Here is a 14,961-nt window from a genome sequence, read left to right as displayed (position 1 = left end):
CAGCCATCAACTCTCAGCCCTCACCAGCCGTGTACTAGCTGCTGGGGCTGAGAGCTGGGACCTAGAGGGAAACTCAGATCTTCAAAAAGCTCCCTAGACTTAATTTCATGTTTGCCCCGGGTTTTATCAAGATAGGTGTGGGGATAGGCTTGATTTCTATTACAAATGATGTAACATTGAATATGTTAGTACTCCTAACACTTCTTGGGATTGTGCCTCAGGGAGCACAATCTGTATAAGTTTAGAAGTTCTAAAAGCTAGTCATGACCTTGGTGTGTAGGTTTAGATAGTGTCCAGATTGGAATCCTGATGCTAAAGACTTAGTAAGACACAAAAAAAGGAGTTGAGGATTACTTAGGGCTAAGGCTATCTAGGTGCTGCAAGGGCAGCACAAGGACATCTGCTGTTGCAATGCAAGGCTTATAGAGAATTCAGAACTGCCATTCAGGAGTAATTAAAGACTCCATGAATCAACTTAGAGAAAGGTTAGACAAAAGGCAGACAGAGAAGCGCATCAGGGATGGTTTGAGGGCTGGTTTAGTAGATCTCCTTGGATGACTACTCTGGTATTTTCCCTTATGGGACCCTTCTTAGTTTTGCTTCTGCTTCTGATTATAGGTCCATATGTGTTAGAGAAACTAGTTAATAGGTTTGACTCCTACAAAAAGATAGAGACGCTCAACAAGGTTGGTTTGAGTCTTGGTTCACTCGGTCTCCCTGGATGACTACCCTACTCTCTGCTATATGGCTGGGCCATTACTAATAATTTTCTTGGTTTTAGTTTTTGGACCCTGCGTGACAAACAGGTTAATTGCTTTTGTTACAAATCGAGTGAGTGCTGTGTGGTTGATGGTTCTGAGACAACAGTATCAGTCAGTTAGGACAAGTGGTGAGACCAAATACGAGACTTGATATCAAAATTCTAAGATTAGAATTACTTAGTAGAAGAGGGGAATGAAAGGAAAATTATACAGATTTAAGGTTTAAAAATATGAAGTTAAAAGAGTATGTTTCAACTCAGGACTAAACACTGTGAAAAGCAAGTCCAGGCAGCCCCGCCCTGCCGCTAGAACTAACAGACCATAAAAGGAAAGGAATGCAGAACAGACCAGGAGTACTGGATCTGACTCACAGGCCACCTGGCAGGAAGAGATAAGCCCCCAGCCCCCGACATCCAGGATGCCCCAAACCTGCCAATGTGTGTAGCTATACCTTATTACCTCATCATGTGAAATAGCCAATCATATGTGAACATGTCTATGTGCCTCGTTTGAATCCACCAATCCCCATAACTATGCATCTGCTTCTGTACGCCCGCTTCTGCTTCCCCAATCCCTATAAAAGCCCCATGCTGGAGCTGCTGGGCGCGCAAGTCCTCCGAAGAGACTGTGTGCCCGAAGGTACGTGTGTTTTCCAATAAACACTCTTGCTGATTGCAAAAAAAAAAAAAAACCAGCTCTTCAGAAGTTGGTCAGATGTTGTCCATAAAAACTGCCAAGGTCAAACCTGTTTAGAACTATGATTTTTAAAGAAGACTTTTACTTATTTTTAAATAAAGTTCTTTTTCAATTAAAATATATTTGGTAAAGACAAAGTCTATTCACGTATACTCATTATGAGAAAAGCTTTTGCCAATCTCAACACAGGTGATATTAAAAGCTAAAAAGATCAGTGTCTCACTGAAATTAAATATAAAAAGTAATAAAAACAGCAGCCACCCATTAAACACACATAATGAATATTCACATATGAGTGGACATGAACTTATAGTTTATACGATATACACAGAAGATGCAGAGGTGTTTGTAAAACTAAGTGACATTTAAATCAAGCAAACCAGCAAACAAGCAAGCAAGCAAACACGAGAAAACCCCGACTCCTCCAGCACCGACCGGAACTGGACTGGGTAGTAGAACGCTTAGCAGAAGTGAAAGGAGAGCCTTTCTTGGGCCTAGATTTCCTACCCAGCACTCACTTCCTATTCCAGATAGGACTTCTCTCCTCACAGCCGTAACCTTAGTTGGGCATGGGTGTGTGCACGTCTATAAGCAATGCTGAGGCGGAAGGACAGAGTTCGAGGCAGGCCTGAGCTACACAGGGAAGCTTGGTTCCAGTGTCCACTGTGTTCTATCCAAGCATCTCTTCCCAGTTGGCAAGTGAGGCTGTATGGCCTGAGGTTCTCGGTGTATTCAGTTTCATTCTCTTTTCTCTATGTCCAACCTGGGAGTTTACATAGGCAGTCAGAGGGTAAGGGAAGAGAACAGCTCTAGCCTCTTGCCAACTATCACTGAGCTGAGTCAATACATAAAGCCAGGAGTAGCTTCTGTGTTCTCTAAAGAGGGGGCACATGGACACGGGAGATAGCTAAATTAGATAGACAGCTAAAAGGATCTAAAATCCAAACCACCTCAGAAGCCACGTCAGGAAGCCTTGTTACACTGTTCAAACAGACAAACTGAAAAAGGACATACATTTCAGTCTGGTTTTTAAACTAGCTGTTTTATATTTAAACTACCAACTTCAAAATCGTTGAGAAGAAATTTCTTATGAAAAGCTTCCACTTAAAAGAAAAAAACCCCCAAAGCTGTGTCTTTAGCTGCTGCTGAGAGGAGCATTTACACGTATTGACAGCTATTCTCTGGATGCACATCACACTGGCACAGGTTTCGTGTCCACCACCCAGTGTATCTGGGAACATCACTGCTCAGACTTCAGACTTCTACACTCTGCACGTCTGTCTAGGCTTCAAAGGCTGAGCGTCCCACAGACTCAAACACATGAAAGTTTGGTTCTCAGTTGGTAAACTGTTTAGGAAGGACTAGGAGGTGTGACCTTATTGGAAGAAGTGTGTCACTGGGGTTGGGCTCTGAGATTTCAGAAGCCCATGGCAGGCACAGTCTGTTTCTCATTCTGCTTGGAGATCAGGAAGTAAGCGCTCAGCTCCCGCTCCTCTGCTCCAGTGTCTGCCTGCCTGCCTGCAGCCATGCTCCCTGCCAAGGTGGCCATGAAGTTTTAATGCTCTGAAACCACAAGCCCCCAACTAACTCTTTCTTCTGTTAGCTGCTCTGGTCATGGTATCTATCTCTTCGCAGCAACAGAACAGTAAGACAGATACTCAACCTGTAACAGTGGTGACCAATTCATTTCCCTGATGGGGGGAAGGACAGATGGACAAGTACAATGACTTCTAAAGTCTACGGACAGCAGCCGACGTGCTACTTAGGAGTTATCTGCTGACACTGGAATATGTGCATTCTGTTTTGATGACAATAAGCCAACATTTGCAAATTTTAAAAACAAAATCTCTTCAGAACTGAACTTATTCAGAGATGTGTTTTAGCACCTGGTCTGTTTCTTGGGCCCTTGCCCTTCTCCTGCTCCACCGGACGACAGCCCGCTGCCTTGGCTTTTAGAAGAGTCTTTCCCTTGGCCATCATTTTGTTTCTGAGGCTTATTCTGCTTTTCAGACTTATTTTCTTTTTCTTTCTTCTTCTTATCTTTGTCTTCTGCCCCAGTAGCAGACACAGGCTTATACTCAATTCCTGTCAGTGACTTGTACTGTGCCTTCAGCTGAAGAAGTTCTTGTACGGCTGAATCCACTTGATCCTTCAGTGTAACAAAGGGGACAAAGAAGGATATCAGGCCATGTAAGTTACTGTCTGGGTGTATGCTAACAAATGCCACACCCAGGCGTACGAGGCTAATGAACAATTAATTAATGGCAACAGTTTGTAGACACAATGGGTTAAATACACTAAGAAAATAAATGAGAGATTATAAAAGAGACAAAGCAAGTCTAGAGTACCAGAAAACAAATGATCTATGCAGTGTACTCACTGTCTTAACAGCAGTCACTAGAAGGACCATACAAAGAAAACCCCACACTGACCTTAGAGGCCTTCTCAGCTTTAAGTTTCCGAACTACTTCTCCTTGACAAGCCACTCTGTCAAACAGCAGTTTGGCTTCCGGTGTCTCTGATCCAACAGGCTTGGCATTGCTGACAGGACTTGAATGTGAGTTCTGAGATGCTGGGAGTTGGCCAGGTACATACTCCTTCCCAGTTTTTTCTTTATACTCAGCTTTCAGGGACAGTAAGCATTCTACAGCATCATTTATTTTAGCCTGAAAACAAAGAGGAAGAGAAATGTCTCAGTTTTTCAATGTCATTTCAAAGAATTAAATCATTATCAAAATAGACTTAACCATCTATGTCCAGAGATCCAAGTACTCAAGGATCAAAAATATTTGAAAACAATTGCATCATAATACACACCCTCACCAAAAAAAAGTGGGTAGGTAGGGAAAGAAAGCGAGCTGGACTAATAATTTCTTTGGAAAAGCCTTGCAAAGGTGCAGTGAGCATACTGGGTGCACGTGGCGGAACGCTGCTCTCCTCTGAACACGTGCAGACATCCGTCTCCTTGTTACTTCTAAACAGGACAACTACGTACAGCGTATCGGGTACTGCAGGTGATCCAGAGGACTCAGCACATACATACATGAAGGACACGAGCAGACAATATGGAAGTGCCATGGTACTTTATACAAGAGCTCTGTGCACTCCTTGGCTTTGTTACCTGATGCAGGTCTGAAATCAGTCTCAACAGACCACTTTCAAAAATTAAAAATGAAAAAGTATGCCGAAGTCTTAAATTACACACAGACCTGTATACTTCAATATTTGATAATTCAACATAACAGAAGGAATGACATCTTTATCAAGGAGACACTTGACACTGTCACAGAAGATAGACAGCAGCACAGGGAAAGGACTCAAGTTGGATATCTGACCTCAAGCTATTACCACAAATCAACAGCTGATGGAGAACCTCAAGACCTCAGCCAAACAGTGAGGAAATAGTGCCTCCCTGTTCAGTGTCAGGCCTCTCGGTTTTCACTGACACCACAGCGCTGCATAGGACAACAGAGTGAATGCAATGGGGGCGAGGGAGTTCACTTAGCTCACAGCCCTGGCATGCAGGAGCAGCACTGCAGTAGCCGCAAGGACCCTGCATCCAGGAGATGGCAACACAAAACTTAGGCTACTTTGTTTTTCTGCCTACCAACTTTGCACTCTGTGATCTCAGGAACAACAAAGTGGGAGTAAATGCAAAAAAGAATCTAGGAGTGCTGGTGGTGACAGTCATAATTCCACTCTATGGAAACTGAGGCAGAGTGATCCTGAGTCCATCCTGAGTCCATCCTGAGTCCAAGGCTAGCCTTGAGCTATACAGCGTAACGATGACTCAGGAAAAAGGGGTTGGGGGCAGGGATGAACAGAGACGATTAGGGAAGGCTGCACGCACTCCCAACCTGACCCATGCTGCATTACTTCAGAATTACAATTATTCCCCAATAGAATTCCATTCTTAAGAAAAATGTCACAGTTAAATAAAGAAGGAAAGAACGGGAAGGGGAATCCATGGTTGGAGAAGGGAAGAAGGAAATGGAAGGAAAGGCAGGGAAAAGGAAGGCAGGGTACACTATCAGCTAAAAGAATGAAAATGTGAAGAAAAAAAGGGACACCCTTGTAAATATGTCTACAAAATACTTTTTGAAAGTTCCAATGACCAAGTTGACCAAAGAGAGAACCGACTCCCACAGCTGTGTCTGATCACATCCCCCCCTCTCCCTCTCCCTCTCTCCTCTCCACACACACACACACACACACACACACACACACACACACACACACACACACACACTTTCTCTAATACTCTTTAATAATAATATTAAAATAAAGCTTAAACATTCACTTGAGATTGAAGTCAAATGGTGTAGTTTCTTAAGGGAAAATTTGACGATAATTAAAATACTATAGAAAGTTAAGGTAAACAATCTATTACATTATTGAATGAGACACTACCAAGGTTATATGTATAAATATATAGTTCCAAAATACGAGCGAAACTGTACCAGACGCTGTGCACATCTCCCTGACTTAGAAAGTGGCTGTAAACGTTCTTGAGGAAAACTCCAACTACCAACAAAAGAACTCATCGCTTAAAGGCACATTTAGTCTATGCTAGGCACCATGCAGTGTCTTACAAGGACTGTCTTATTAATTCTCAAAATAATCCTCACCTACATTTTACGGGAGCAACAAACCTTAGATATTACACACCTTATCCAAAGTTACACAGTAAGACCTGACTACAGAGTTCACAGCACCTAAGAGAATGAACGCTGAGGTGAGTGTGGTAGACACTCCAGCCACAGTAAGCTCCAGCTTTGATAAGTCCCTGTCTCAAAAAGTGAGGTAGACACAAGACACAGGAGGCTTCTTCAAGTCAGCCTCTGGCAAGCACAGCTTCACACACATGAACCCCACACACGAACATACATATTATGTATTACTTGGGCATCTCTGGCAGTATGTAATGTACACTAAAGAATGTGAAAAGTTACCTTTTAATTTTCTCTAGATTAAAAAGAGCTTGCTAAGTGAAACTGTATGGTATACTTACTTCCAGAGCTAATAGATGTTAAGTTCCTAATGGACAAAGACTGTTTTGAGCTTATGAAATACAACTATACACATAAAAATTTAGATAGTCATTGATGTGGACTAATGATGACATAAACAACCCACACGAAATTTCTCTGAATGTTTCAGGCTAAATCTGGCCTATTCAAAAGTGATCTTAAAATTATAATTCAAGACTGGAAGGCATGGAAGAACCAGAAGTACTCAACTCTGCTCACCTAGGAGTGAATGTGTGACGTGCTATTTCTGCAGCCGCCACCAGGCGGAAGTGAATGTGTGACGTGCTATTTCTGCAGCAGCCACCAGGCGGAAGCATCTCCACAGGGAGATAGGTGGGACCATCATGAGAAATCTAGTTCCCTTAGCTTTTTAAATACTAAGAGAACTTTCAAACCAGCTAAGACCTTCTCTTTAGCACACATAAGCAAGGGATAACTACGCGTATTAATAATAAACAACTCCCAGAGCAGAGGTTTGGGCTTGGTGGGTAGGAGGAGGAGTGGGAATGATAAGGCCTGTGGCCTATGTTTAGAAGAGATTAAGATCAGCAAACTAAAAGACCACAGGGTTTTTAAAAATACTATCTTCTAATTAGAAATCTGTGTTTATTTGAATTAGTAGACCCTGTAAGAAATATCTAAAGATATTACAGCAGATAACACAGCAGAGCAGAGACCAATTAGTTTGCAAAACCCTCTGCTCTTGGGCAGGGGTCAGGCTCTCTGAGTCAACTTCCCAACTTCCCAACTCCACGGCACTGAGTGGACAGAGACCACACAGATCCTGACTATGGCTAGCAGCATCTAATTAACATTCATAGTTTGCTAAACCGGGGCTGTAGAAGCTAAAGTCTAGTGCTTCATAATGCCTTTGCCATTTTATGGTTATTGTCTTTCTAAAAAAAAGTCATCCACAAATTACATAATGAATGAATGTAATTTTTTTTAAAAAAAAGTTAAAACTAGCAATCTGTGCCTGTGCTGGATCTGGAAGGCCCAGGCATTGCCTGGGCACGCAGAATGGCAGAGTTCATGGACCTGTACCTGCCTCTGAAACACTGACTCCCCATAGGCCCTTGTTCTTCCATCCCCTGGACCTCACATCCTACCTACCCCTAACCCTTCCCCATTCTGTTCCCCAAACCGTGACTCCCCCGGATGTGTGCCAAGAACTACACATCCAGGCTGATACGGTCTCCCAGGTAAGTTCAATGCCAGTTTAAAAACCCATGCTATATCTTCAGGGCCATTCAAAGGATGGTGAGTCACATGATTCTGTTCTGTGATTGGCTTAGATGGCTGAGGGTCTCACAAAACTTCTGACCAGAGGAAATCGGAATATTTGCCATGTAAACAACAACAAAACAAAACCCAGAGCCAGACACAGTGGCTCTCTTCCATTCCTGGGCCAGCAGCAGCACCGCCTGAACAACTACTTGGACACAACTGAAAGGCTGTGAGGGTTCCTCTTCATTGCCGACCTAACTGCACTCAGAACCTGGCAGACATAGCTCTGGAGGTGACTGCAGGGTGCTGCAGAAAGGGTTACCTGAAGGAAATGTGTGCGGAGACGGGTGTCACCAGCCCAGGCTGGGGGCCCAGAATAAATGAAGAGGGACAGAATACTCACCAGATCAGTGCCTGTATCTCCTTCCTTTACCTCCTAGTCTATGAAGAATGTGAGTAAATTTCATCACCAGACCTGTGAGACACTCTTGCCTCCGTACTGATCTATGAAGTGCACACCTGAGTTGTGAGTGAGAACAGCCTTTCTCCTGTGTATTACCCGCCAGGTTATTTGGTCAGAGATGAGATACAGCCTTAATACAAAAGGCAGGATGTACCTCTGCATACTCTGAATTTCCTGGAGCATAAAGAAGAGGGGTCGTGGTCCTTGTGTTATATCAAGACTTCTAAAACTTCTAATGCACATGGGGCCACGAATCCTAGGTTCACAGCCAATATGCCCTTTAGTGACCTCTGTGGTCTGTAAAAGGCTTCTATTACCTCAGAAATGCATGTGTGAGATGCCAGGGATCATGCCAAGCTTCATGCCTATGAAACAGTCTCTAAACTGATGATACCTCTAGGTATGATGGCTTATACCCTTAGTTCCATCACTCTGGAAGCAAATGCAGATAAGTCTGTGAGTTCAAGGCCAGCCTATCTACATAATAAGTTCTAGGACAGCCAGGATACATACAGAGACCTTGTTTTAAATACTATTTTTTTGAGCTATACTCCAGCCTACAAGGAGTATTTTACATACCCCTTAAGAACTGCCTTCTCCTTCCTCATTACTCTGGGTTATAAATACATCTCATAACCACTCAAATGTATCATACGGATTACACTCACATCACAATGTCCTTCACCTCTATGAACTGTGAGGTTTTTTTTTAACATATGTAAATGTTTTTCCATTTTAAAAAGATTTTTCTCTTAACTGAATGTATGTATGTATGTATGTATGTATGTATGTATGTATGTATGTATCTGTGGATGCACATATGCACAAGGGCAGGTGTGCACTGAGACCAGGGACACTGGATCTTCCTGGAGCTGGATGGGGAAGAACTGTGAAAGGCTTGACATAGGTACTGGAAGCCAAATTTAGATCTTCTGCAAAAGCAGAATGAAAACTTAACCACTGAGTATTTTCAGTCTTGGCACACAGCAGGCAGTAATAAATGATGATTTCTAGCTCAAAATATTTAAACAGGGAGCCTAGAGCCTGTTTTGTGGGAGAAGTGACAATGCTCACACAGTCAGAGCTCAAAGGCTTGCTTATGCTGCACTCTGACCCCAGCACACTGACCTTAGGAGCCTTTTCAGCTTTCAGCTTCCGGACCAGCTCCCCTTGGGCAGCAACTTTATTGTATAAAGATGTGTATTCCCCGGTGTTGGATGGGGACTTTGTAGAAACAGTCTGCACTGCTGCAGTAGGGGGGTTCCCAGGTCTATACTCCTGCCCAGTTTTCTCTTTATACTCAGCCTTCAAAGTCAAAAGCTGTTTCACAGCTGCGTCAATATCCTCCTTTGGTGCTTTCTTCGCTTTCAGGTCGCGAACCGCATCACCCTGGACCGCCACTCTGCTGTAGAGGATGGCAGCGTCCTCAGCTGCAGCACAGGGAGCACTCACAGCAGCTGCGGGTCTCTCCTTAGGAGCAGAGCCGGTCTACAGAGGCAGAAAGCCAAAAGGAAAGTAAGAATTTATATCAAACATCTTCGCAAGCCTTTATAAAACTTACTATTTCATCCTTATTTCATAAAAACCTTTCACTTCAATTCCTTCCAAAGCTCAGATGAATGAGCTCACACCTAAAAACCTCATCTCAGAGCAATGGTGGCAGCAGACAAAAGGAGAGGAAAGCAGTCACTGCGCAGGCTCAGCATCGGAAACCTGGGGGAGAACGAGGATCCCATGGGAACCTGCACCTGTATCTTTAGGAGACTAAGTACAATGCATCCACTCAGGTCAAGAATAAGTCACCATGGGTTGGGGATTTAGCTCAGTGGTAGAGCGCTTGCCTAGCAAGCGCCAGGCCCTGGGTTCAGTCCTCAGCTCCAGGGGGGGGGAAAAAAAAAAAGAATAAGTCACCATTACAATACATAACAAAGATGCAACATAAAAATAATCATGTATGCTATTAGCAAGGTTAAGTATATTTAACCCGTCTAGGTTTATGAAAAAATATAAATGAATTTGTAAAAAGTCATTCAGCAGGCCTTCAGCATTACCATTAACATTCTTTAAAAACTGAGAAATTCTCAATTTATTTCTCCCTTTGAGACCTCCCCCCACCACACACACCATGCATCAAAAAGCCCTAGACCAGATTTCAATTTTGATGGTAACAGTTTCTCTTGGAGGCAAGTATTTCCAAGGATCTAAACATCAAAAGGAAACCATTAAGACTGTAGAAATCTCTCATTTCAACTGTACTTGAATTTGTTTCAGGGCTTGCGGTTTCTAACCATATTCATACATATATATTCTTTAAAATTCCTTCCACCTAGAAGTAGGTCTCTGTTCCCTTGAATCTGGGCAAGCTTTTAACTGTCGTTTCAATGTGTACAGCAGACTTGGCTCTGTGAGATCTTCCAGGCTCGACACCAGGCAACGCTGCTACCTAGTTCAAGGCCAGCCTGGAATATACCGTGAGATTCTGCCATTGTCCGTGTCCAACTCCCCCCAACCCAAAAAAATTATTCATATTAACATCAGCTAGATTTTAACTGGATTGGGAATTAGCAATTTTAAAAAAAAGTTCTCACTTTACCAAGTCAAGCATGGTCACATACTCTTACAAACATAGCATTAGGAAAAAGGGATAGAGGATGTATAGTTTAGCCAACCTGGACGACACGTCCAGATCCTGTCTCCATAAAAAACAAAACAAAACAAAACAAAAAAAAAAACAAATACTTTTCATTGTTAGTTTGATAACTGATAATGCATAATTATGCGGCTGAGAGGTTAAAACACCCACTGCTCCTCCAGAGGACTTGGGTTCCATCTAGGACCCACATGGCTGCAGAGAGCCATCTGTGAGTTCCAGGGAATCTGATACTATCCTGGCTTCTGTGGGCACCAGGCAGAAAAGTGATATGGACTTACGTGTGGTGAAACAACCATATAAAAGTTAAAATTTAAAAAATATATGAGCTATATAAACAAATCGTTTGTGAACATCTCAGAGACCCTGGGCTGAGGGTACACAGCTCAGAGGTTGACCACTTACCTGGTACTGTGAGACCTCAATTTAATTCCAAGTATGGAGAAAGAGAAAGAGGGTGGGAATGGAGGAAGCCAAAGTGTGGAGTTTCTGGTGTGTGATTAATGACACAAGAACACAGGGACGCCACCACTGAAACAGTTTCTCTCTTTTCTCCTTCCTTCTGGAGGAACTTGGAGATTTTAGTCAAATGAGCTCCAAGTGTATAATGTGTACCTACCAAGCTTCCCTCTTCTAATGAACTACGTTTCTGTCTTACCAAATCTAGTAGTTACTGTTTCATCCTAACTACACATCCTGAGTCTACCTTCTATTGTCCTTCCCTAGCTCTTGTTGGATCAAGCCTGATCACACCACCAATATAACCTTGTATCATCACCCCACTGCCTTCAATGGATCCCGCCTGTGTTAGGAGATCAGTCAGCAAGTTCACGGCAGCACTCTGAGACATTCTAATACCCAAGGAAAACAAGACAGCAAGCCTGTCGTTTGTCAGACACTGTGCTCCTGGCTCCCAGCAGTTAGTTATACTGTCTGATGACCCAGCTCAAGACACTGCTCTGCTGTGCACAGCTGCTGGGCCTGAAGAGCAAATACTTGTCAAAAATCACCAAGGCCAGGAAGTGAGCACAGCAAGCGCAATCAGGATACAAGCATCGTGTGCAATCTCAGTTCACGGTTCAAGAAAATAGAAGAACTATTTTTTTCTCTCAGTATATAATTTTTAAGAATAAATAATAATATTTAAAGACAAAACATTTTCAGAATGACACTTAAAATCTTCAATTTATATGTATAATTTTTTCAAATAGCTGCTAAATAGTTAGACAGAAGTATTTTATTGGGAATTCATTTGGCTGAGGGTGACACTAAAAGTCTTCTGAGACATCAAGGAGCCATGATCAAGGATATCTGAGAACCTCTGGCCTATAAGAAAAATCCACCTCCCCCAACCCCTCCCATCTGTCACCATCGCCAAATCTACACTCTGTGTGAAGAGAACAAGACGTGCATTTCCATCTACGAGCCTCTTAAGGCAGACAGCAGGCAGGGGGCCTATGTCATTGCAGAGGTTATGAAGCATGACCTCTAAGATGAAAACAAACATTCACATCCACCACGTAAAGGCAAAGGGACTTCCCACTGCCACACTACGGGGCTTCCCTTCCTTTTCTCAGAACTTCAATGGCAGGACAGAGCTCTTCTATACAAGGTAGTTGGGATACAAACAAGAATTCTGTTAAAACATATAAAATAGAATAAAAGAAGAAAGGGTGGGAGAGAGGATCTACTGCAGGAAGTGGGGGAGTCCCCCAAATGGTCTGTTAGTCTAGGCTGTCTTAGTTTTTGGTATAATAAAATTACTTTTTAAATAACTCTGTTCTCTAAAATGTTAGCAAAACAAAAAACAGCACTTAATGTCTTCTCCAATCTCAGAATCTCAAAATCAAGGACAACCAAGTCTAAAGAGATCCAGGCTAAGCCCTGGGGTTCCGAACTCTCTGTTAAAGTCAGTATTTACCTCCTTTTTTGAGATTTCCACTTTAGTCTTTTCCTTTGATCCAGATGTTGGCATCTCCTTGGTGTGCCCATCGGGTATATATATCAAGATGCAGGGGGCTTCTTTGCAACTATATGGGCTAAAAAGACAACAGCCAATAGTTTATTTGAACACAATTATCTAAACAGCAATTAAAGCTGTTTACTGGATAAATTCAATGACACCAGCTAATGCTTTTCAAAGCCCAGTGCATTTTGGGGTAATGCCACTTAACTAGGAGTGGGTATGATTGATTCAGTTTTGGTCTCTCCTGTACTAATCTAAAAGACACCTGGTCTAAGGAGACTAATCTTATCTGAAAGTACTTTCACATCAGCACAAAGCCACATCAGGTCTCACTGACCTGTACCACAGGTTATTTAGGGGGACTGGAGGGCACTGTTTTCAACACCTCACTGCCCCAGCACTTGGTCTTATGAGTTACATCCCACAGGGAAATGAAAGTTGTTTCACTTTAGAAATGAATGACTTATTAGCATTCAGTATGCACTATTTATTAAATTACTCATGTGAAATATTAAAATATAGAAGACCAAATCAAACAGCAAGAATTTATCAGACATAGTATTTTAGTCAGGCTCAATCAACTTTTGAATTATTCACGGTAAGAATTTCAAACATGTTGTTTAGATGTTATATTTATTTACCAAACAGGCAGCTGAGGTAGACCGCCTGCTTATGAGGCTGCAGGGTCAATCCTCGAGAGCATAAAACAAACACACAAAAGTCACAAATGCACACCTGACAGGTTCGTACGGCTGGTCGCATATGAAGAATCCGCGCCTCTGCAATTGTATGATGTCTCCTTTCTTCAAATCCTTAAGGCAGGGATCTCCTAGCATTAGTTCTTCATGCTATGAAAATAATACAGAAGCAAATGTGCCTTTTGGTGCAGGACACGAAGACCTCTAAACAACACACGCAGTGTCCACTTGGAACAGTTTTACTACTCGAGGGCTGGGTAACTGGCTCACTCAGTAAACCTTTTACCTTGAAAGCACAAGACCCTGAGTGGGATCATCATAACCCACACAAAAATGCTGGATGTGGGGATGGACACTTGTAACTCAGTGTTGACGAGGCAGAAACGGAGGATTCCTGAGCACAGTGAGTATTCTGATTAAGTGGTTTTTGTTTTGCTTTGAGACATCTCACCATGAAGCCAAGGCTAACCTGGGTCTAGCAACCTTCCTGTCTGAGCCTCAGGAATGCTGGGATTACAGGCAAGGACAGTCATCACACTCCTTACAGGTAACACTGGTGAGCTGTAGTAGCTCTGGGAAGCCTTACATACAATGACAAGCAATCTTGTCCAAGTAATCTCCTCAAACAACTAAGAATGCAGTTGGAAGGGAAGTTACAGTAACACTTCACTGTATTTCATTTACAAAATGTGAACATTAATCTTTACAACTTTTTTGTTTGCTTGTTTCCATTTATTTTGTTTCAGTATAGAAGCTCAACCCAGGGCCTTGTACATGCTAGCTATCTGCTTTTAGAGACAATTTTACTATGTAGACCAAGCTGGCCATGAAATCACGATCTTCCTGCCTCACCCCCCCCCCCCCTGTAATATTGGGATTACTGACATGAGCAACCAGGCCCAGGTACTTCTTTATATTTAAAAAAAAATCCTACAATCACTGTCTATTTTACCTAAGAAATTAAAACATTTAAAATAGCTTTCAACATGCTAAGGTCTATGTTTGTGTTTCTTGCAGTTAGCTACCTTACTGTCTTTGTTGACGTACTGCTTGAAGTCCTCGTCTTTTCCTAGCACTGGCTTTGTAATCAAGTGCTCATAAGTGACACAGACTGCCGGGACAGGGAGAGCCTGTGTGGTCTCCGCAAGCCAAGTGATCTTAGTTGTTTTCTTGTAGTCTTTGTTTTCCAAATTCAATTTTGCATCCAGAGATGTAATTTTTCCATCTGGATTTCTATAAAAGATTGAAAAGTATTAAAACAAAAAAAAAAAGAAAGTAAACTGCTAGAAATGTAATATTATTCTGTAGTAAGAGGATGAAGAATTCTCTTTAGAAAAATTCCAAACAAGCATCTATTTAATTTTTAACATATGTCTGACAGGCATTAGCTGTATGAATGTCACATACTACATTGAGAATACTAGTAATTCACTGGAGCACAGATCTATTCACATCTGTTAAAGAAAACAG

The 14,961-nt window shown here is 42.3% G+C and overlaps 1 protein-coding gene across 4 annotated transcripts in view; it reads right to left on the bottom strand.

Annotated features, from left to right (window-relative positions):
- The window catches only part of Eprs1 (glutamyl-prolyl-tRNA synthetase 1), a 71,556-nt gene that overhangs the window by 22,510 nt on the left and 34,085 nt on the right, over positions 1-14,961 (bottom strand). For all 4 annotated transcript variants that reach the window (XM_006250425.5, XM_006250426.5, NM_001024238.1 and 1 more), the window contains 6 exons: positions 14,517-14,724; positions 13,529-13,641; positions 12,749-12,866; positions 9,306-9,665; positions 3,890-4,123; positions 3,344-3,606 (listed from right to left, as the gene is read on the bottom strand). In XM_006250425.5, the coding sequence (XP_006250487.1) occupies positions 3,344-3,606; positions 3,890-4,123; positions 9,306-9,665; positions 12,749-12,866; positions 13,529-13,641; positions 14,517-14,724 (1,296 nt within the window). The remainder of the gene's footprint in view (positions 1-3,343; positions 3,607-3,889; positions 4,124-9,305; positions 9,666-12,748; positions 12,867-13,528; positions 13,642-14,516; positions 14,725-14,961) is intronic.

This window comes from Rattus norvegicus, chromosome 13 (genome assembly GCF_036323735.1).
Source record: "Rattus norvegicus strain BN/NHsdMcwi chromosome 13, GRCr8, whole genome shotgun sequence".
In the NCBI taxonomy this organism is placed as follows: domain Eukaryota; kingdom Metazoa; phylum Chordata; class Mammalia; order Rodentia; family Muridae; genus Rattus; species Rattus norvegicus.
The sequence above is the reverse complement of the archived record's forward strand: the minus strand, read 5'-3'. Positions and strand labels throughout refer to the sequence as shown.